General features: G+C 46.4%; 2 protein-coding genes across 8 annotated transcripts in view; both read left to right on the top strand.

The window, feature by feature from the left end:
• Nucleotides 1-2,178: 2,178 nt before the first annotated feature.
• HSPBP1 (HSPA (Hsp70) binding protein 1) lies at nt 2,179-15,242 on the top strand. Its single transcript, XM_035136393.2, has 8 exons — nt 2,179-2,285; nt 4,951-5,120; nt 6,123-6,339; nt 7,289-7,513; nt 8,063-8,218; nt 8,815-8,911; nt 9,504-9,615; nt 14,398-15,242. The coding sequence occupies exons 2-8, from the start codon at nt 4,992-4,994 to the stop codon at nt 14,473-14,475; spliced, it is 1,014 nt and encodes a 337-aa protein (XP_034992284.1). The 5' UTR covers nt 2,179-2,285; nt 4,951-4,991; the 3' UTR covers nt 14,476-15,242.
• Nucleotides 15,243-18,395: 3,153 nt separating this feature from the next.
• PPP6R1 (protein phosphatase 6 regulatory subunit 1) overlaps nt 18,396-23,115 on the top strand; it is a 49,895-nt gene continuing 45,175 nt past the window's right edge. For 2 of the 7 annotated variants that reach the window (XM_060281618.1, XM_060281616.1), the window contains exon 1: nt 18,631-18,872. The gene's annotated coding sequence lies outside the window, so the exon portion shown is untranslated. Of the gene's footprint in view, nt 18,545-18,629; nt 18,873-23,115 lie in introns of those variants that run through there. The other 5 variants (XM_060281617.1, XM_060281620.1, XM_035134593.2 and 2 more) reach the window with 4 other exon arrangements.

The following is a 23,115-nucleotide window of genomic DNA, read 5'->3' as shown; positions in this document are numbered from 1 at the left end:
TGAATTTTAACTTGGAGATCTCAGTTGGATAGGATAAGATATCTCTATTCTTAGTGTGCCTATGGGTAACTTACCTCAGTTTCAGGTAAAATAACCTGAAAACCCAGCTAGTTTCTATGGAAGGCTTTGCTGTTACAGAGTAATGTATGTCTGCCTTGAGAAACAAAAGGAAAGCAATTTACATCACATCCTTTACTACAGGATCAGAGGTGCCATATGAGGCAGGATGAGGAGGAGGGTAACACAGCAAAGCTGTTTTACAGTATTTTGAAGGAAGCTGAGTCATACACACGGCCTATTGGAAGTAGTACTGTACTACTTTCCCACACAATGCAGTTAAAACTATGGAACTCACTCCCACAAGATGTAGTGACGGCCAGCAACTGTGTACAGTTTATAGCAGAATTGCCTTTACAGTGGTACCTTGGTTCTCAAGCTTAATCTGTTCCGGAAACCCATTCCAAAACCAAAGCGTTCCAGAACCAAGGCACGCTTTCCCATAGAAAGTAATGCAGAACAGATTAATCCGTTCCAGATTTTTAAAAACCACCCCTAAAACAGCAATTTAACATGAATTTTACTATCTAACAAGACCATTAATCCATAAAATGAAAGCAATAATCAATGTACTGTACTATAAAATAAATAAGACAGTATTGTAGATGATAAAAATTAAAATTAAATGATAGTCATTGTTTGGGCGGGGGGGGGCTTTTATCCATTTCCGCAGTCACACAATCAATCAGTAGCTGAACCGGGTTCCACACAGTCACAAAAACAAAAACGCAAAAGAAATAGCAAAAGAAAAAACGCCAAACTTAATCCGTTTGTCTTCCGAAATATTCAAAAACCAAGGCGCAGCTTCTGATAGGTGCAGGTGCTCCAGAAACAATAGCCAACAGCCGCATCGGATGTTCAGCTTCTGAAAAACATTCGGAAACCAGAACGCTTACTTCTGGGTTTTTGGCGTTTGAGAACCAAGGTACCACTGTATAGCAAAATTGAAGTGTGTTCTTTCCCTCAAAGAATTATGGGTCCTGTAGTTGACCACCCACAGAATTACAATTCCCAGCCGCCCTTAAAAAAAAACACTACAGCGCCCAGAATTATTTGAGGTGGGGAAATGTGCTTTGAATGTGCTTTAAAGGTATCGTGTGTAAGCGTCCTTGGGATGGCTTGAAAGGATTACGCAAATTCACAGAGAATAAATTTACTAATGGCTTCTAACCATGATTGGCTACGTTCCATCTCTACTGTCAGAGGTAGTAAGCCTCTAAATCCCAGATGGTGGGAATCGCAAGTAGGGAAAACACACTTTTGCACTCATGTGGGCTTGGCAACTGTGAGAAGCGGATGCTGCTGGACTAAATGGGCCTTTGACCCGAGCAAGCAGGGGTCTCCGTTTGTCCTATTAATTTTTTTGGGGGGGCTTGTAAGACCATTAAGTCAGCGCCAGATTTAGGGTGGTGCAGGCAGTTCTGCCACGCAGGGTGTCAAGGCTGCAAAATCGAGATCCACAATTGAGAAGATCCACGCTGGAACTCACCACAAACGGCTGCCATGTTCCCTTCGGATGGAAGTGGGGTCCAGAATCACTTCACAGAATGGGCGTAGCCAATATTTTTGTTAGGTGAGCAGGCCTTTTATTTGGGGGCCAGAACCTCAGTTTGCTATGTATCTTTATTGACCCGGGGGGGGGGCAGCTGCCCCTCCCTTCAAAACTTCTGGCTTTCCTGAGCTGATGCTGTATCCTAAATCACACGATTGGTCCTCATCACCCTCCCATTCCTTAATAATTGGTGGGAGGCCAAGTTAGCTGGGGGCGTGACTAAAAAAAAACCCGGGGCAAAACAAAAAAAACCCAAAACCTGGCTAGCTCCCGCGTTTTTGAACAGGCGCGTGCACATTTGGGGACCCGCTCTCAGAAAGCATCCTTTCTTGTTTTTAGGGCGCATAAATCCCTCCGCAGTCGCTTTATGTGGCGGGGGCAACAATGCACAGACGGGGGAAGGGGGGGGGACAAAAAGCAACAACCCGCCAACTGAATGACGCTTCGCATCACCGGTGAAAAAGCGCTTCGAGCATTTGGGAGCAGGTTCTGGGATCTCCTCCTCCTCCTCGTGCGATCCCCTCGATCTGCCGCCAGGGGCCGCCTCGCTCCCCCGGTTCAGAGGACGCTCCTCTCCTCCCTTTCCTCTCCACGTGGTCGCAGATGGCCGCTTCCAGAAGCTGAGCCTGGAGCTCGGAGACGGGCCGCTGCCGCTGCCGCTGCCGCTGCCTGTGGGGTGAGTGGGGTGGCGGGGGAAGGGACGCCTCGGGGGAAGCGCCAGGGGGCGAGGGGGGAGCTGGGGGCGGGAGGGCGTAGTTTTGGCTAGAGGAGGGAATGGGCCGCCCACCCTTTGCGGTGGGTGAGGCTTGGAGGAGGGGAGGCAAAAGAGAGGGCGAGGGAGAAGTTGACCGGGAAATGGGGAGATTCTCCCACCCGCCCCGGCCAGACAGCTGATTCCCCCCCCCCCCAGGAAAATGAAAAGCAGCTTGGTTACCGTACGTGTGGGGAGAAGGTGAAACAAGGACAATAGAGACTTTTAAAAAGACTGGGAACCATTTGTGCTGTATTTACAGAAACACTGTAAAGACGTAGTCGAAACAAAATTTTAAAAAATGCCTTCCAGCAGCACCTTAAAGACCAACTAAGTTTTTTATTTTGGTAAAATAAACTGTAAAGACGTGTTTCACTAGCGGGGGTTTGAGTAAACACAATCGGCAACATAGAAATTAAGATGTTATTAACAAAGTGTAAGAGGAAATATGAAAACAAGTACAGTGTGGTATAAAAATGTTAAGAATATAATAATATTCAAGTTAAAGATTGCAATATTAAGGTAGAACAAAACAAGCAGGGGAAGCAAACACTCAATAGAACCAGAAAAGGAAGTTGAGGGAAGTCACGGGCGGGTGGGGGGGATTTATATTCTGTTTCGTTTTTGAGATAATGTTGATTGTGATGGTGATAAAATTGTAAAACTTAATTAAAAACTTTTTTTAAAAAAGTGCGGGGAGAAGGTAGGGCAGAAACTCTGGAATTGGGCTAGCGGCTTTTGAGCCTTGGCGAGTGGGCTTGCTGGAAGGGGAAGAAGGGTCTGCCAAGGTTCAATCCCTGGCCTCTCCTGGCAGGGTTGGGAGAAAGACCCGTGTCTGAAATCCTGGAGATCTGCTGCCAGTCAGTGTAGACATTGCTGAGTTAGATGGACCGGTGGTTTGACCACCCATATTATAGTTTCCTGTGTCTCTATGGAAGCATCTGGCTGGTGGAGTAGCGTAACCAACCTTAAGGAAGAGTCCTGTTGGGTCAGGCCAAGGCCCCAACTACACGATACATTTATAGAAGTGTCACATCGCTTTAAAGGTAAAGGTACCCCCTGACCATTAGGTCCAGTTGCGGACGACTCTGGGATTGCGGCGCTCATCTCGCTCTATAGGCCAAGGGAGCCGGCGTTTGTCCGCAGACAGCTTCTGGGTCATGTGGCCAGCGTGACTAAGCTGCTTCTGGCAAAACCAGAGCAGTGTGCGGAAATGCCGTTTACCTTCCCGCAGTAGCGGTACCTATTTATCTACTTGCACTTTGACGTGCTTTCGAACTGCTAGGTTGGCAGGAGCTGGGACCGAGCAACGGGAGCTCACCCCGTTGCAAGGATTCGAACCGCCAACCTTCTGATCAGCAAGCCCTAGGCTCTGTGGTTTAGACTTTAAAGAGGCCTTGTTTTCTCCCAAAGAATCCTGGGAACTGTACTTTGTTAAGGATGCCGTGAGTTGTTAGGAGATTCCCCAAGCACCTCACAGAGCCAACAAATCCTAAAGTGGTCTATCAATAGATTCTTCTTCTATTCTTCTGAGATTCATTGCTCTGTGAGGGGACTCTGGGTGCTAGATACATTCTGTTTGTGGCCTCTCCCAGACCATCTCCCAAGTGATGCAATGAGCTAGCATCCAGTGGGAGAAAGGTGGCTTACTCTTGTTGAGCACCATAAACAGTAGGAAATGGAAAGATGGAGTTATTCCCCTGTGGTATCTTGGTGTGGCGTTTACCCTTGCCTCCATCTTACTCTCTCTGTATTGACTTTTAGACTGTGCTTTGAAGGTGTTCTGTAAATAAATTCAGAGCTGTGTGGTTTTTGGCGTGGTCTCGATACCCAAGCCAAAAGTTGTGGCTACCTCTGCCCTCGTTGTGAAGCCACCCTTTCATTCGGGAAAGGATGGCGGGTACCTGACAGTTTATTGCTGCATGGCCAAATTGCTCCAGGTTCCTTGGCAGACCAGTTTCCAGGCAAGCCCCAGTCTTCTTCAATCTTGGAGCTGGGGAAGGAGAGCCCTACGAGACCTCCAGGGCATTATCCAGCCACTTCTGCATTTTCAGGTTTTACTGGAAACCTGGGACTTGTCAGAGGGTAGCAGCAGAATTCCCAATGTGAGTCTGGAAATGTGGAAGCCTGAATCCTGTATGTACTGACAGCATACTCATTCTCCAAGTCTGGACCTTTAGGTGGCCAAAATGATCCTCACGGAGGAAGGGCAGGATAGAAAATTAAACAATAATAGACATTAACAGATTTGGAGAAACCCCAAACAAATCTGGGGGGGAGGGGGAGGAACCCTAAGTGTGGGGAAACCTCAAAAGCAGCCCATTGAGGACTGAACATGCTTAGTGCCAAGAACTGCTGGCTGATTGTTGGGTGCGTAGGGACTGAATGGCGTACCCTGGCTGGAACCCTGAACGGGAGCACTCCACGCTGCAACACTTTGTTGCAGGTCCCACTTATCAGTATAGTCATGGTGTTTGCACAAAAGAAGAGCTGGAGCCAAGACACACCTGGTAAGTGTCTTGGCAGGTAGGCTGACCCCCTGCTTTCTCAGTCATGCTCGTTTCTCATTTTCTCTGCTTTTTCTTTAAAGCTTTGTGAGTTGCCTACTGACTGGAACGGCATTCCCCAACCATGGCTGAAGGAGGTGCCGGTGGGAACCAGCCACCTCGCGAACCACCCCGCAACCTCCAGGGCTTGCTGCAGATGGCCGTCACTGCAGGGAACGCTGAACCTGCCCCGATGGAGCCCATGTCTGATGAGGTGCGTGGCTTGGCTTTTATAGGAGGGGTGGTGGTGAGGTCAAATGGTTGTTAGATCTGGGGAATGAGTTTGAGGAAGGTGCTGTCCTGCGATCCTGGTGCGCTAAAGCTAGTGTTGATTGCTGAAGCTAAATACCAAGATTATCTAGCGAGGTGCAGAGCAGGTTGGATCAGAAGCAGCCTAGGAGGTATTATCCAAATGTTTTCCCTGCGTTGCTATTACATTACTAATACTAAGCTCATCCAACTAATGCTGTGAAGCTAGAAATAAAAATCATACAAATCTCAAATATATTAAGATATATCTAATACTGTATATCCAATTTGTAAAAAGTGTTTGTGTATTCATACATATACACACTGTCCATTCCTGCCTTAACCATTGCACCATGCAACATGGAATTAGCTTGGGGCTAGGAGAAAAAGATCACAAGCTGGCCTGCTCCTGTGCCTTTAACAGCAGCGCTTAGCATTCACAAATTAGCCGCTGACGTTTGGAGGGGCATGGAGATAAGGCAGCATTGCCTGCCTGTCAAACTGCTGTTGAAACCAGTTTGAGGAACCAGGAGCCCTCTCAGCTATTGCTGTATGACAGCTTCCAACATCTGTGCCCATTGGCTATCAGCTGGGGCTGATGGGAATTGGAGTCCATCAATGGAGGGTCACAGGTTTGCTACCCCTGCACTAGAGATACAGTTTGGCTCCTGTCTAAAGTTGGCAGCTCCAAGAGGAGTTGATGGCAGCGGCGAAGACCCCAAAGCCAATTTTCTAAGCACAACTTTCCCTAACTCCGTGGTGTATGCAAGGAACTAGACTGGCAGGTGCTGAAAAGCAAGACTCTTCTAGGAGAGAGGTTGTGTCTGATATGGGGGCTAGGAGATAAAAGTTAGGTTATTTCTGGGGGAAGGAGTGAGCTTTTGGCAGGAAGAGGAAGGACACGTGTGTATGAAATTCCCAATATGTTTCCTTTTCATTCACCTCTGTTCCCTATCCCACTCTGCAGCGGAGACAGTGGTTGCAGGAGGCGATGGTCGAGGCCTTCCGGGGGCAAGTGGACGAGGTGGAACAGATGAAGGAATGTCTGAGGCTGCTGGAGCCATCAACCCCCGGAGCAGAACGTGGAGGGGAAAGTTCAGAGGAAGCGCATTCTGACCTTGAGAACAAAGAAGGTGCCTTGGACCTTCTGGCAGAGCTGTGTGAAAACTTGGACAATGCTGCAGGTATAGAAATGGCCCCATTCCTCTATATGTGTGCGTGCGTGTGTGCAAGGGAGAAAGAGAGTGTGCAAGAGAGTGGGGAAGAGGAGTAATTTGGTGTGGAAACACTAGGAAATAGAGATTCAGCTAAGATCTAAGAAGTGAGAAATGTAGAGGTGGCAAGATTATTCTCTTAATTTCCAAGGCTCTTAACAACTTGGGTCCAGGATACCTTAAGGATCTGATTCACTGAGGGCTTCAGGAGGGTCACTGTTTGAGGGTCCCTCATGGCTGGGGTGCCAGAAGCCATGCATTACTATTGCAGGCCCCATTCTGTGGAGAGTCAGCTGAGATCAGACAGGCCTCTCTCCTTCCTTGACTACCCAGCACCCAGCAAATATATTTTTATTTCAGCAGGGCTTTTAAGTAAACATTCCAATTCTTAAATATAGTTTAAACTGATTTTATCTTTACTGTATCTTTCTAAACTCTTACTGTACACTGCCTAGAGATTAATAATATTTATACCCTGTCCATCTGGCTGGGCTTCCCCAGCCACCCTCGGTGGCTTCCAGCAAAATATAGAAGCGTAATAAAACGTCAAACATGAAAAATTCCTGATACAGGGCTGCCTTCAGATGTCTTCTAAAAGTTGTATAGTTCTTTATCTCCTTGTCACCTGATGGGAGGGTGTCCCACAGGGAGGGGGCCACCATTTATGATTATGGTGTTAAGTGGTGTATATATAAATGGTTGAAAGAAATACAATTAAGAGTAAATTGCACCCTACGGTTCCTAATGTGGTGGGTGTCCTACACAGGAAACCCAAGATTATATGGTGGAAAGTAGTCACCCTTTGTAACCCCACTGAGCCACAGCTAAGTCATAGTCCTGGGGTGGGTTTGCAGGATATCCTACCAGTTTTGTTGGGCTGCCTGATTTCTTTCCATTGACCCCTTTGCTGTCCTTCCAGACTTCTGCAAACTGGAGGGCATGCGGCTGTTAGCACACCGGTACCTGGAGCATGAGGAGCAGGAGCTGCGTTGGCGGGCTGCTCACCTGGTGGGCACCTGTGCCCAGAACGTGCCCAAGGTGCAGGAGCAGGCCCTGGCGCTGGGCTGCATGAGGAAGCTGCTGAAGCTGCTGGACCACGACCCCAGCGAGGCCGTCCGGATCAAGGCACTGTTTGCCATCTCCTGTAAGTGTGGGGATGTTCTGACCTGTTGGGAAGGGTGAATTGGATTAGTCCTGCAGCAATACAACTGCCTGCATTTTCCGTTCCGCAGAGTAAACTGTGGTTTGAATTTTCCTTTCAGGGTAAACCGTGGTTTGAGTGACCAAGCATTGAAGTGGGAGGATTAAATGCACACTCCCCCTCAAACGGTTCATCTGGTCAGATACAGGACCCTCCCACCCCATACGATGGCTTTCCCCATGGCGTTTGTCCATCTCATGTCTGATCCAGCCCTCTGAGATAGCAAAGCCCTTACATTAGGAAAGAGCTCAGCGTTTTATTACATTACCAGATACCAGGGGGACAAGGAGGCAGCTTCCTCACCCCTGAGTCAAGCCACCATTTCAGGCTCGGGAGCTTAATGAGCCGAGGGTTTCCCCCACGTGTGATTGAAAATCATATTAATCGGGCCTCACCTACTTTTGTGAACTGCATTTGCTAATGAACCCAATCTGTCCCCCCCCCTCTCTCTCCCCAACCCCACTTTCTCTCTGCCCCTTGTTGCATTGCCAGGTTTGGTAAGAGCCCAGGAAGCTGGCCTTCAGCAGTTCCTACGCCTTGATGGCTTCTCAGTCCTTATGAGGGCCATGCAAAGCAATGTGCAGAAGCTGAAGGTGAAATCTGCCTTTCTCCTACAGAACCTCCTTATAAACCACCCAGAGCAGAAAGGTAATAATATAATAATCATAATCATAATTCATTATTTATACCCCACCCATCTGGCTGGGTTTCCCTAGCCACTCTGAGCGGCTTACAGCATTTATAAAAACATAATAAAAACAACAAGCATTTAAAACCTCCCAATACAGGACTGCCTTCAGATGTCTTCTAAAAGTCAGATAGTTGTTTATTTCCTTGACATCTGATAGGAGGGGGTTCCACAGGCCAGGCGTCACTACTGAGAAGGCCCTCTGCCTGGTTCCCTGTAGCCTCACTTCTCGCAGTGGGAACTGCCAGAAGGCCCTCAGGGCTTGACCTCAGTGTCTGGGCAGAATGATGGCGGTGGAGACGCTCCTTCAGGTATACTGGGCCGAGGCCGTTTAGGGCTTTAAAGGTCAGCACCAACACTTGGAATTGTGCTCGGAAACGTCGTGAGGAGAACTTTAGAAGGATGCCTTGAAGAGCTGTTCCTTGGTTTGTGAAATCGTTGTGGCCGCACGCAGTGGACGTGGGCCATCTCCCACCAATCTTGGGCTGTCCCCAAAGTAGGCCTTCCCGTAAGTGGAAGTGTCTCTCCTCAGCTTTTTCCACCCCTTTCTCCACAGAGGCTCTCTGTTCCATGGGGATGGTGCAGCAGCTGGTGGCCCTGATCCGGTCTGAACACAGCACTTTCCATGAACACGTCTTGGGAGCCTTGTGCAGGTATCGAGGGGACTGGGCTGCCGAGAATGAGAGCCAGGATCTTGGGGGGGGGTTTCCTCTGACTGATCTGTTGAGGGCTACTGGCATGCTTGGCACTGGTGCCGTTGAGTTATTTGGGGAGGAGAGCTTTGTTTCTTGTTGTAGGCCAGCTACAACCCTACCGAGGGTGGAGACATGAGCTTGGGCTGAACTGCTTCAGACTACAGCACTTCCCCTGTCACTCCTTCTGTTGGCGGACTCAAACAGTGCATGCCTGCAGCGGCACAGCCAAAAATTGGGTCTACTAAGAAACAAGCATGCTGGGGGGAAGCACATGAGATTTGCAGCAATTAAAAGAGGGGGAAAACCTTTGAAGAAATGAAACTTAATAGGGCAAAGAAACGGCAACAAAACAGTCCAATCAGGACTGAGCATGCTCAATAGCTATGCGATGTTGGGTGTCGCTTGGAAAGGAAAAGTGTGGGGGATGAAATGGAGTAGCCTGGTGGAGGGGCTGGCAGGCAGGAATCGTGAAGAGGAATCCACAGTATTCACAAGTCTCACTTGCTCATCTCTAATCTCCCATTCCTTCCCCCTCCTTGCCCCCCCCAAGCCTGGTAACAGATTTTCCTCAGGGTGTGCGGGAGTGTCAAGAACCGGATTTGGCCCTCGAGGCGCTCTTAAAGGAGCGGTGCCAGCTACTGAAGGATCAGGAGGAGTTCCAGGTAGGCAGAAATAAATGTGTTCCTTTCCCACCAAGCTGTGGCATGAACTTGGTGTGAATGTCTGGACTGCCACTGGGTTTTTCCAATGGGGAAACTCAAATTCCCTGTTTAAAATAAATTATTCTGCTGCCAGAGTTTTCCAGCTTCCTGAATATGTTTTGTGGAGTGAAGAAGGGCAGGGTAGAGCATGACAACCGTTTCAAGCTTTATTCTTCCAACGCTGGTTAGGAACCTCCAGCCAAAGGCTCTGATCAGGCCCGGCAGGAGTCCTAATTTGGCCCACAAGGCTGTTCCTCCAGAAACAACCATCAGATGTGGGTCAGGTAAGGACACTGCTGCAGAAACGGGAGCTTAAAATCGTACTCCTGATTATTTCTTGGCAAACGGACCTTGCTGATCGGCACTGACAGACTGCCACTTTTGACTTTTATCCATACACAGGTGTGGCCACGATTCAAAAAGTGCCTGCAGTACAAACCGAAATTTTCCCTCTGCAAACAGCCTTCCTGGTCTGCATAAGAAAAACTTCGCTTTGTAGGCATCCAAACCACACCTGCAAATAGGTGGGAGGTGGGAGCCAGCGGCCATTGAAGTTGTCACCTGCCGTAATAACGGTGACAGGTGGGAGCAGTCGCCCGTGATGGGTGAGGATTTGGCCCGCCAGCCAGATCCAGGCCCCTCTTCCTGGCTCTGCAGCAATGGAGGCCGGAGCATTTACTTTAAAGCAGGTTCTGCAGCAATGGAGGCCGGAGCATTTACTTTAAAGCAGGTGGGGAAGGAAGGCTGAGAAAGGAAAAGCCCAGGGTTTTGCAAAGTGAAATTCTACAACAGCTTGGAATTATGAAACCCCATGCATTTCCGCCGCCTCCTTGCCTAGGTGGGAGCGTGTCACTTGCTTCGCTCTACTTTGCTGGGCACTAGAGGGCACCAGGCACCTTTTTTAAAACGCCAACTTTCTGAAGCTTGCAGTGCGGCTATTCCTATTTAAGTGCATTGCTGGAGACTGTTTGCAGTACGGAGAGCTAATAATAATAATAATAATAATAATAATAATAATAATAATAATAATAATTTATTATTTATACCCTGCCCATCTGGGTGGGATTCCCCCAGCTTCACCCATCTAATAATAGCACAATGCAGAAACAGCTTAAGAAGGAAGTTTGGGGTTCTCCGCCGCTCAGGGCCCCAGAATCCAGCCATCAACCATCTGCGAGAGAGCAAGTCAACTGAGGCTGGCCCTGTGATATATAGGAGGCATGTTTGCTCCCAGCCCCCCAGTGGTGAGAGGAAGAAGCAGTCTCCTATTGCTGGAGAGGCAGATTCTCCCCTTTCTGTTCTTTCTGGTTACTAAATCAGCCTCGTGTTTAATAACCCAGCCAGGTGGGTGGGGTATAAATAATAAAATTATTGTTTTTATTAATATTAGCACTAGCACTGTAGCCAGAAGAATTTACTTACTTATTTTATTTATTTTTATCAGCTTGCCCAGTGCCCAAGAAGCAGTTTACAACACATCCATAAAGCAGCATTAAAGCGCTTGACATCTGACAGCGACACACAGAAATGGGTGCTTGAGCTACGCGTCAGAAAAGGCCTCTGTAAGGAGGTTCTTAAGGAAGTGTGGTTGCACAGTAGTAAAAAGCAAGGCATTCCGCAACTGACACACACTCTTTTCCTTTTAAAAAGTGTTTTTATTTTCAAAGTTTCAAAAAGAAAAAACAGTTTTTTACATACGCGCGCGCACACACACACACACTTTCACAAAACCATAGTCCATGTCAGTACCTTCATGGGGTTCCCTCCACCCCCTCCCTTGGCTTCCAAAATTCATCTTCTTTTTTTATCTGCATCTAATTACATTCATCCAAATTATTATACTTCATTTTTATCCTTTCTTATTTTAAATTACAAGTGCTATGTCAATCCTGCTAACGTTTTTAGATTTTTACACTGTTCTTTAATATATTCTATGAAGTTATGCCATTCTCTATTAAATTTGTTATCTTCTTGGTGCCTGATCTTCCCTGTCAGCCTTGCCATCTCTGCATAGTCCATCATCTTCATTATCCATTCTTCTTTTGGTGGGGCTCTTTCTTCTTTCCATCCCTGGGCATATAATATTCCTGCTGCTGTTATCGCATACATAAACAGTACTTTCCTATCCTTCGGTAATTCTTCTCCTATTATACCTAATAAAAAGGCCTATGGTTTTTTGTTTTTTAAAAAATAAAAGTTATTTTAAACATTTTTTCAGTTCATTATAAATCATTTCCCAGAAGGCCTTAGCTGTTTTTACAAGTCCACCACATTCGGCGAAATGGACCTTCTTTAACTTTACACTTCCAACATACGTTGGTTGTGTTCTTGTACATTTTCGCTAGTCTTGTACGAGTCAAATACCATCTATACCTCGTTTTCATATAATTCTCTTTTAACGTACAGCAAGCTGTAACCACAGAGACTAGGGCTTGCTGATCAGGAAGTTGGCAGTTCAAATCCCCGCGACGGGGTGAGCTCCCGTTGCTCGGTCCCAGCTCCTGCCAACCTAGCAGTTTGAAAGCACGCCAAAGTGCAAGTAGATAAATAGGGACCGCTACAGCGGGAAGGTAAACGGGGTTTCCGTGTGCTGCTCTGGTTCATCAGAAGCGGCTTTGTCATGCTGGCCACATGACCTGGAAGCTGTACGCCGGCTCCCTCGGCCAATAACGCGAGATGAGCACCACAACCCCAGAGTCGGTCACGACTGGACCTAATGGTCAGGGGTCCCTTTACCTAAGCTGTAACACATGCTCTTTTCCAATGCAAGCCGTATGGAACTTTTACCATAGAGATACCAAGGATAGAGTGACGTCACTTGGCTCCCATTGAGAATCACGGACGGATGGTGACTTTCTGTTTGAATACAGGCTGCACATGGAAGACTCTAGGCTGTCTCTGAGGTTTTCTGTCTGCTGCTCAAGGAAGTGGGGAGGGGAAAAAAACTTGAGTTGGCTTCCTTGCCACGGATCCTGGAACTGTGCCATTCATTTCCGAGTGTGGTTGTGTCACAACGCCACCATCTCTCTCTCTCTCCCCTCCCCCTGGCCAAGTACTCTTCTTTTACTTGTTTTGAGGGTGGGGGTCGGATGGACATGTTGTTTCTGTTTCATGTCATCTTGTGTTTATTCTCAACAGACATGTTCCCACCCCTGCTGTTAGCCAGCGACAGTTTTCCCTGAACGTAGCAATTAGGCTGTGCCGAGCTTGATAATTAAACAATTGGCATAATGGAGTAAGTGTGGGGGATGGGGAACAACCTCACTGTGGCATTAAATTCTTTTTAAAAAAATAAAAATAAATCCTAACACCTCCCTCCCCTTTTCCCTGTTCAGCTCCAAAAAAATCTCCATGTTGAGGTGAGACTGAGAACACATTCCTACCCATAGGAAGCTGTGTGGGCTGTAGTCTAAAGCCAAGGAAGGTGGTTTTGGTAGCCCACAGCTGGTATAAGCAAGGCTGAGCAGATGCATGAGCCGCAATAAGCCCTGTTAATTGTAGGCAGAACGGCCAACATGCAGGCATATGTCATTTTATTTGCATGCCGCCTTTCAGTAGTTAAGGCCTTACTCAAGGGGGCTTACGTTGTGAACAAATTGTCTAAAATAGCAATAAACAATAAAACCCATCAAAAAGTACACAAGCAAATTGAACAACTTCCCCGTTAAATCATGATAAGATCTAAAAAAATAAAGATACAAAAACATTCAGTAACAATTCAGTAACAGCAACAAAGGACCCCAATGGAAAAAACAACAACCCTAAACAGTACCCCAACCAAAGAGTTTGTTCTGCAGCCTCAGCTTTTGCAGCTGGAGTCAGTCCAGGTCCTGCCTTCCCAGGCCAGGTGGTAAGTGACCTGCAAGGCAAAGGATCAGATCTTCCAGGACTCACAGCCAAGATGGTCCAGCTCCTATTTAGCCGTACCATTTCAGACTGGGGGTAGGGCTGTGTGTTGTCGCCTATTGGAACATTCACTTATGAAATAAGATGGGGGGGGGAGTAAAAGGTTCACCCTGCACTTGGCATTTATTTACTTATTTATATGTTGGCTGTGTTTATTTCCTGCCTTTCTTCTCCAAGGAGTTCAAGATGTGGTTCTACTGCCTTCCATTTCATCTTCTCAACAGCCCTGTGGTGTAGGTTAGGCTGAGAAAAATTGACTAGCCGAGGTCACCCAGGGAGCTTCATGGCTGAGTGGGCATTTGGACCCCCTGGTCTCTAGGTCCTCGTCCGAAACTCTAACCCAGCAGTAGGCAACCTAAGGCCCATGGGCCACAAGCGGCCCGTGGGGGTTGTTTAACCGGCTCACGAGCCGCCCCCGAACCGAGCCACCCACTCGGGGAGTCCCCACGCACTGTGCTAAACCGGTGTGGTGCGGGGAGTCGCTTCCGCGGCACCGGAAATTGTATCTGTGGATGTGCGGATGCAGGCACCGGAAATCGCCGGTGCGCATGCTCAAGCTCAATCTGGCCCACGGAAGGATCTCTGCTGGAGTGAGACAGCCCAGGCGAGGTAAACCTTGCCGACCCCTGCAGTCTAACCACTACACCACACTGTCCAGGAGAATGCCAGCTGTGTCATGATTTCATTGCCACCACACGCTTTATTTGCAGTTGGTGAGGCTTTCCACTGCCTGCCCAAGTTCAAGGCAAACGCTTAAGAACGGAAAGCCCATTAAAGAAGGAGCAGAACTTGCCTCTCTTCCCTTACTTTTATTTTTATTTCGTTTTGTTCTTAAAGGAGGAGCTGGATTTCTGTGAGGCCCTGCTGCGCCTTTGCTTCCATGGTCAGCCTGATGATAACAGCATGGACCGGTAACTTGGCTTCCCAGAAGAACCCTTGACACTGTTGGATGTCCATGCTTGCACTTGGAAGCTGTGTCAGTTGGAGAGGCTTGATGGAAACGCCCGTGTTTATCTTCCCATTCACTGATCCGGCGACAGGCTGCAGTAACAGAAGATCTCTCTGAAACGAGATACATGGCTTGTTAGCCTAATGATCAGCAGGAAGACACTTTCATAAGCCGTTGCTGCGTAACTTCCTCTCGGTGGTTCTGCAGAAGCATTCATCTGCTAATCTACCTTCCCAGCCACACCCAGGCAGTTCTACCTTCATTAGCCATAGTTTTGAGATGGCTCTTGAGATCTCCATTTTAATTGAGGGAAAACTAATCCTATTTCCTGTTCTCCGCTGCTTGTTATTAGGGAAAAGATGCTTAGTCAGGTGAGAAGGCCTGAGTGCCGTTTAGAATGTAGATGATCAAGAATTGCCTTCTTACTTCCGCAGCATAGGGGAACTGGCTATTCTACAAACCTACTCTGGGTTGTATATTTGGGGAGCATTCGTTCAAAAGGGGGTGTGGTTTTGGTGTATCTGCCTGCAAAGGACAGGACCTGTAACTACCTTTTTTTAAAGTTACTGATAGAGATGGGAAAAGCTTGTCCCAGCTGAAGAATTTCTCGGGGGTGATTGTGTGTGTGTGGGGAGCTTAAAAAATGCATGCGACAACTCGAAATGTATTGCAAACAGCTTGAATCTCCCACAACTCTGCTTTGCTGTTGCTGTGTTCACTATTCAGCATTTTTTTTTAAAAAAACAAAACAAAAAAACAAGTTTCTGTTTCGGGTGCTAAGACTGTCATGTTTTTGTTTTTCCTACTAGCAAATGCCTTAAAAAACATTGAAAATAATGTTTCCATTTCAAAGAAGAAGAAAAGATGGCAGATCTTTCAGTTTAGGGGTTAACAACAAGAAGCCCCTTACTCAAAAGTGGCCTTTTGAATATCACCAGCTGGTTCCCCACCTCCAGCTGTAATCACAGGAGCAGAAAGATATTGTATTGGCCTCAATACGAGCCACCCCAAATACTGGCTGCACCCCTAAAATGTGATATATTAAGTCACAGCTTCTCATAAGAGAATAATATTCTAGGCTGCACTCTGATTTTTAATACCAGCAGGTGGGGGGAAGCATAGCCTAAATAAATACACCGCTAGTACAGCATGTACGTAGATGGGATACAGGAGTGGGGAGGGACATGGTAATGGGACTTGCTTAGCAGTCTTACTTTATAAATGGGGAAGGAACTAACCTACCATTCTCCTTAAAGCTGCCTTCCCACAAAGCTAGGTACCAACTAGGTTCTTGCGAGTGACAGGATGATAAAGAGCTGCAAAACCGTGGCCAGGATCCAAAGGGTGTTCTCAGCGTCTTTCCCCCCATTATTATTTGCAATGCTAGTTGGTTGTGCCATGTCACAAATAGCTTACAAGACTCTCCTTGTCTCCTCAGTTGTCAGGCAACTGTGATAGCTCGTCAGTAGAGCACGAGACATTTAATCTCAGGGTCGCGGGTTCAAGTCCCATGTTGGGCAAAAGATCCCTGTACCAAGCGGGTTTGACTAGGTGACTCTTATGGTCCCTTCCAACTCTACAATTCTATGATTCTAAGATTACATGGGAGGGGGCTGTAACCCACGTAACTAGTCCCCGGCATATCCAGGCAGGGCTGAGAAAGACCCCTGCCTGAAATCTATGGGTCAAATGGTCTGACTTGATATAAGGCAGCTTCCTACTTCTTTTAACAGAGCAAAGGTATTTCCACACCAGTCCTCTGAAAAAGTACATGGTTAGCATTTTACAAAGGGCAGACTGAGAATGGGGGCAAGTATAAGCCTAGCCACAGTTATCAAATCTATGGCTAAAATGGCACTTGAGATCTGGGCTGAGTTTGAAACTGGATTGATATAAGATGAATGGGATGTATTAATTTATTTGAACACATCTTTACTTGGAAATCAGTCCCATGGATTTGCACTTCAGAGTGGTATATACGCAATGTCCACATGCTGTTATTATTTAGTTAGCTTGTTAGTGGTTTAACACAAAATAAAAAAAAGTTTACAAGCGACTTAAGAGGCGTAGCATTATAAACAGGTGATGATACATTAAGATAAATCCTTGTAAAACTCATTAAAGAGATCCAGCTGTGATCCTATGTACTGAGAGCTAACTCCATTCTCTTCAGAGTGAATCCTTAGGTAGCCAAAATGCAATTGTCTATGCACAAGTGGGGGAGGAGTATTAGCAGGCTTGGAGGAACCACAAGTTTTGCAGAAGTACAGCAAATACTTTAAAAGGGGAAACCCCTAGGCTAGGGGTGTGGGAGCCCCAAAGCCACTCTATCAGGACTATGCCGGGAATGTTGGCTGATGGAGCAGATGGAAAACCATGTGGGGGAGGGAATGGAATGAAGTATCCTGTTAGAAGATCTGTTTGGCTGGCACCCTGAGCAGCAGTTCTTCACATTGAAAAATCCTTACAGGTGGAACAGCTGGTTTGTAAAAAATAATTTATGCCCTGCTTCAAAAGGACTCCCAAAGGTGGCTTGCAGTCATCGAAATAATACCTTAAAAACAGATAAAAACAAACGAGACTCAGACCAAATGCTTAGAAAATTTTAAAAGTTATTTCACTTTAAAAGTACTGTATAGCGGAGGGAGCCAACTGGGCCTTTTTAGTTGAGTGCTTCCACTGAAGATGCCTTGCCCTGTGTTTCACTTCCAAAGACAACAAGACACAGTGAAGAATTGGATAATGAACACAGCCTTAGAACGATAGAATTCACTTCCCACAGGATGTGGTTATGGCCACCAATTTGAAAGGCTTTAAATGATGATTAGACAAATAGATGGAGGATAAGGCTTGCAGTGGCTACTAGCCCCTGTGGCCACGTCCTACCTCTGCTGTCAGAGACAGGATGCTACTGAATGCCGGCTGCTGGCCATCGGAAGTGGGGGAAATTGCTGTTGCGCTCTGGTCCTTTTTGTAAAAGTCTTTCCACAGGCATCCGGTTGGCCACCGTGAGAACAGAGTGCTGGACTAGATGCCCCTTTGGTCTGATCCAGCAGAACTCCAATGTTTGCTTATGTTCCCAGCTGAAATCGCCCAAATGTCTCAACAGCAAATTCTGAAGAATGACACCCTGACCTCGACAGTTCACAACACCCAGCCAGCAAAAGACCCCCATGCAATTTAGGATAATACTTTGCAGCATAAAACAATAGAAATACTTAACTAACTGACCAATCAGGCGGTTCTCCCGCCCCCCCCCCAATAAAAGTCCTGCGCCCTTCTAACAAAATTCTTGGCTATGCCCGCGTAGTCATGCGAACTGTAATCCAGAGAAGTGTCTGCCATAATAAATGTGAGGGTCTTCAAGGTGCCAGAAGCCTGCTGATTTGTCTGCAAGAATCTGAAAGTGTACCTACAAAAGGTTTCAACGAAACTTCCAGTACAAAATCGTTGAGAAGAAACAAAATGAACCGGGGGGGGGGAGAGAATACACAAGGGTGCAGTAGGAAGTAAAGCAGAAGCCAACAAGAGTAAGGTTGCAATATGGTGGCAATTTCACTTGGGGAGCAGAAGTATCGAAAGGAGCAGGACAACTCTCTTAAGTAAATGATGCTCAGAAGGAGGCGAGGGAGCCTAACGCAGGCGCAGGTGCGCCTCTCTCTTCCCTCAATTGACAAACGGGAAAGGCGGGGGAGCCAGGAGGAGGAGCTTAAGTTGGAGGACAGAGGCGGGGCTACGCGAGCGGGCAGGCGGGGGTACAGAGCGCGCGGAGGAGGAGGAGCATCGGCAAGAGAACGCCGAGTTAAGGGGAGGGGAGGGGCCAAGCGGAAGGAGGAGGAGGAGGAAACAGCAGGTCGGCCGCTGGAGACGCGCGCGGGGGATTGTGGGATTGCGGCGGTGAAGGCCAAAAAAAAAAAAAAAAAACACAGAAAGAAAAAAAAAGAAAAGAAAGAAAGTGAAGAGCGGCTGAAGCGAGCGAAAGAAGCTCCTCTCCCGCGAGCGAAAAAGGAGCAGGAAGGAGGGGGCTCGAGCCCGGTGAGAGCGGTTGGCGGAGGGGGCGGGGGGAGGAAAACGGGGGGCGGGGGCGGAGATAGAAGGCGGGGGCGGGAGTGTGCTATATATATATAGGTATGTATATACATATACATAAATATATATATGTATGTACTGTCTGTATGTGAGGGAGTAGGGAGCGGTGTGGGAAGGAAGCTGCCGCCATTTTAGAGCTCCCTAAGGGAGACCCTCCCCCTGTTATACTTCACACCCACTCCGTGTTCCCCCTCGCACGCCCATATTTGATTTTTTAATCCTTTCCTCTGCCCCTCGTAATTCCTCCCGAGGCCCACCTCTTTCTCCGTGTCAGGTAACGAGCCTCCTTCCTTCCTTCCCACCCTGCCTCCGACTCGGCGGCTTCACCTCTGTCTCCCCCCCGGTAGCCTCTTCTTCTCTACACTCCCATCCTCTTAAAAGTGTCTTTACTGTCTTTGGAAACAGCAGCAGCGACACAGTTTCTCTGCTATAGTTGCTATTCAAGAGGAGAGAGGGCCCGCTCTCAACTGCCCCCTAAAAAGCATAACAAACACGTTTTGTTGCAACCTGCAAAAGTTCAGGGAAGCCGACCTTTCAAAACCCGTTTGAAGGGAACTGGAAACCCAGAAAACTGAAGTGGAAGTGCTCTCCTTTTGTAAAAACTTGAGTCATGTTTGCTAGCTGGTCAGACTGATAAACAGGTGTTTTATCTCCTTTTTGAAAGGTGCAGGCCCTGGTTTTTCTTGCCTTTCTTGAGTACAGAGAATTGTATGTGGGTGGGTTAGTGATTTTTTTAAGGCGTGTTAGTGATGGTGCACAAATGCACACACAGTTTTCTTTATTTTTACTTGCTATTCTTTCTTGCTATTCAGGGTTTGATTAGCTGGGAGGGAAAGAATTCAGGGCCCTACTACGTATTCAGTCCTCACCCCAGGTGTGCTTTTCTCACAATACCTAACTCCTTCCAGATTTTTTCTATCCTCTTCTCCCTCCTCACCCTACTAGCTGTAAACCATGTATTTTATTTAATACTGAAACGCCCACAGGTACCATGTCTGTTTATTTCTTCTAATGCTATACAAAATAATTGCTGCTCTGTACTTCACTCCACATGATTGCTGACATGAATTAGAAATGCTACATGTTCTTAAATTGCAAACAGAAGCTTCACCCTTGTTATATAACACTCCGTAACCTTTCTGCTGTGTACAGAAGGGTGGTTAAAGTGTGTTAATGGATAAACTTAGTTCTGATAACTGAGTACACATGGACCACTAACACCTCCCTGCTGACATTGAATGACCCTAAGGGCTATGGCCCTAGGTTCCCTTTTACAGAGATGTCCTGGAAAAGCTTGATCTCTCAACCTCTTTCCATCCACAATTGTGTGACTGTTTTGTACTGTTCACTGAGGGCTCCTGGTTGTTTCTCCACACTCTATTCCCTTCTTTCCACAAGCTTTAATTTTCCTGGTAAGCTGTAAAAACATGGCTTGTCATTTTTGCTGTATTTGGTGAGTCAGAGGAATAATGGTTCCACATCTCTCTTGAAGGCAGGAGCTGACCTCTCTGATGGTCTTGGGATTCTATGACTCCCTTCACAGTAACTTTCATTTTGTGCAGGATAGGGAACTGGCTGTCTTTGAATATGTTTGCTACCTTAGGTGGGAGTTGCCTCATGTTTTTCAGGTCTGTGGAGAAAATGCATTGCTGGTTTAATTTACTGCATTAACCTTTAGATGGCTTCACCTGGAGATGTGGGGCATGTTAACAAGTTGAAAAAGCAGATGAACTTTGTTTTATGTTAAAATACTGGCTGAGTGGCATTTGGGGGATCAAGAAATTGGATTCTGGCTTTCCTTTCACATAGCTGTTTTCCTTGTTGAGCCTTCTGGATACGTGAATTTTGGGTCCCCTATTTATTTGGAGGAGAATCCATATATTTTTGGTTACTTTTAATGTGGGCAGGTGCCTACTTCTTGGGACCTTTCTAAACAGGAAACTGGAATGTGCTCCACTTTCTCTTCTGACTTATTTGTGTCTTTTAATTCATGGTCCTTGTCACAGTTTCTGTGGACCTGATGTTCCCTTGGTCTCTGTTCATTCTGTCAATAAAATAAATGAAACTATAAAGTGCTGATTCATGAAAGTGAGCTTGCAAGACTGCTGGTGTATTGACCAAGGAAAGACTGCTAGGTGAATTACAGTCATTGCAGCATCATGTGTGTGCGTCTGTTCATATCTTAAAGTAAATGAAAGACACTCAGCTTGGTTCCGGAATGAGGGGCTTGCTCTCTGGGAAATGATGCGAAGTTAGAATTGTGGAGAGAGGAGGAGTTCTACTTGGGTAACTGTAGAAAAGGCCTTATAGTTTGTGAATAGTGAAAATTGGTTTGAATTGTTGGAGATGCAGCTTAGGCAAGTAAGGACTGGGGCAGAATGCTTCAGAACCTACAGTCATTTCCTCTGCTACTGTGGCATAACAGGATTAAATAGCAAGGAAATGTGATGGCATTGTTATGTGCTTATCTTACCTTGACTTTTGAGTAGTGGTGGAGAAAAAGGGTTCTGATCAAATGGCGTTTTTGCCATAACCCCACTAGTGGTGGCCCCATCAGTTTCTTAGTCAAGCAAATGAACCAGCTGTCAGAAACTCTGTTACTGAGAACCAATGTGGTGTAGTGGTTAAAGTGTTGGACTAAGACCTGGGAGAGCACTCAGCCATGAAGCTTACTGGGTGGCGAGTCACTGTCTCTCAGCCTAACGCAGGCATAGGCAAACTCGGCCCTCCAGAGGTTTTGGGACTACAATTCCCATCAACTCTGACCACTGGTCCTGTTAGCTAGGGATGATGGGAGTTGTAGTCCCAAAACCTCTGGAGGGCCGAGTTTGCCTATGCCTGGCCTCACCTATCTCACAAGGTTGTTATGAGGATAAACTGAGAAGAGGGTGAGCTATGTATGCCACCATGAGCTGGGGGGAGGTGGTATATAAATGTAGTTATAATAGTTATTATTATAATAAAAATTGCTATTGTAATAAGTCATTGCAGCAGCCCATAATCTGAAAAGTAGAGGTGCTAGTTTAATCTAGTGGCAATATAGAGCTGAAATGGTAAGCATTGGGGAGACGTGTGACTTTTGCCTACTGTGTTATGTGATGTGCATGCATTGTTGAATCTAGTCTTACAGTACAACCCTGCACATGTTTACTCAGAAGTGAATCTAATTGTGTTCAGTGGTGTTTACCTGCAAGTGGTGTTTATCTGAATATAGGATTTCAGCATAAATTAGTTGAACTTAGTTGTCCTTGAAATCAATGGGCAAGTCAGTAATAATTTAAGTTCCACAAAAATAAAAAAAATGGAACTGAAGTATTGTTAAATTAGCCGGGATGCCACCCATCAGATATAGAGTATAACCTTTCACATGAATTTGCACATTGTCATTATGTTGGATTTTCTGTTTTGTGAAAATACATATGTTTAACTGATTTAACGATTGCACCTGTTTTGGGATACTCCTGAACTGAAAGTTTGCATTTCTAATGCACAGAACAGGAGCACTTAATTGGGAAGTGCATCCAAGGAATCTGGAGGGGGGGAGTTGTGAAGCAAGGGGAACCTTTATAGCTTGTATAATGTTTGGATCTGACTTCAAACAAAAATTACACTAAGACGTGTTGGGTGATTAATATTATTTTGCTTTCCCCTTGTACCCTGCTATCATCCTCGGTCCGTTTCCCTACTTTAGGGCAGAGTCTGGGAGGATTGGTCAGGTGTGTGTATATATGTGTGTTTTGTTTCATTTCTCTGTTTATATTTGGCTGCTGTCCATTCGTGAGATCAAAATATGCAGAAGGTCTATGGCAGTGGTGTCCCCTTTCCATTTATCTGTCTGCTATTAAAGGCAAAAGGGGATTCTACCCATCAGTCTCTGTGCCTTGGTTAAACTTGGGACCACTTCAACCTTTTTCTTTCTTTACCTGGGGGAGTTCAATATCTCAGAGCTGCTGGTGGTTGTTTTTTTAAGCCTACCACAAGAGATCAAGATCCACAGCTAGGCATGGTTAAATGTAGGAGATGTACAGCTGCTGCTTGCCTTGACAGCTTTGGCAGAAGAGACATAAAGCTAATCCTGCTGCTACTATCAGCACATAAGGAAGTAATTGAAATAAGAGACTTCAATTTCCAACAAAGCGTTTCTTTTAGTACCTTTTGACAGACAGCCTGGGATTTGAAATCCTTATTTATTTTCCACAGCAGGACTGATCTGGGGCAGGAGTAATGTATACTTCTATGCTCAGTCAGCAGTAGGGACAAGGGCTTGTTGCACACAGGCCAGATATGAGAGATTGTGCCACAGTAAATTAGCTGTTGTTTTGACAAATGCCACCTTTTGCTTAGCTTTGATGGAGCTGTAGTGTAAGGAAGTGCCCATCCAATATACAAACCACCCCCATCATTGCCAGAAGAGTTCTGTGGAGTGGGTTGACCTACGTCTTGTTTATACAATCAATATACCATAGATGTTTTCCTAGAGTGGTTCTCCTGAGATATACCCTGTCTACACAAGAAAG

The sequence above is a fragment of the Zootoca vivipara genome, chromosome 13 (genome assembly GCF_963506605.1).
Source record: "Zootoca vivipara chromosome 13, rZooViv1.1, whole genome shotgun sequence".
NCBI lineage: Eukaryota > Metazoa > Chordata > Lepidosauria > Squamata > Lacertidae > Zootoca > Zootoca vivipara.
The sequence above is the reverse complement of the archived record's forward strand: the minus strand, read 5'-3'. Positions and strand labels throughout refer to the sequence as shown.

What these genes read in the sequence shown, in the direction of transcription:
- HSPBP1 (XM_035136393.2), top strand. Translation starts at nt 4,992, where the DNA reads ATGGCTGAAGGAGGTGCCGGTGGGAACCAGCCACCTCGCGAACCACCC. An exon ending in TGGAGCCCATGTCTGATGAG is followed by an intron (nt 5,121 to 6,122) that starts GTGCGTGGCTTG and finishes CCCACTCTGCAG; the next exon opens with CGGAGACAGTGGTTGCAGGA. An exon ending in AAACTTGGACAATGCTGCAG is followed by an intron (nt 6,340 to 7,288) that starts GTATAGAAATGG and finishes CTGTCCTTCCAG; the next exon opens with ACTTCTGCAAACTGGAGGGC.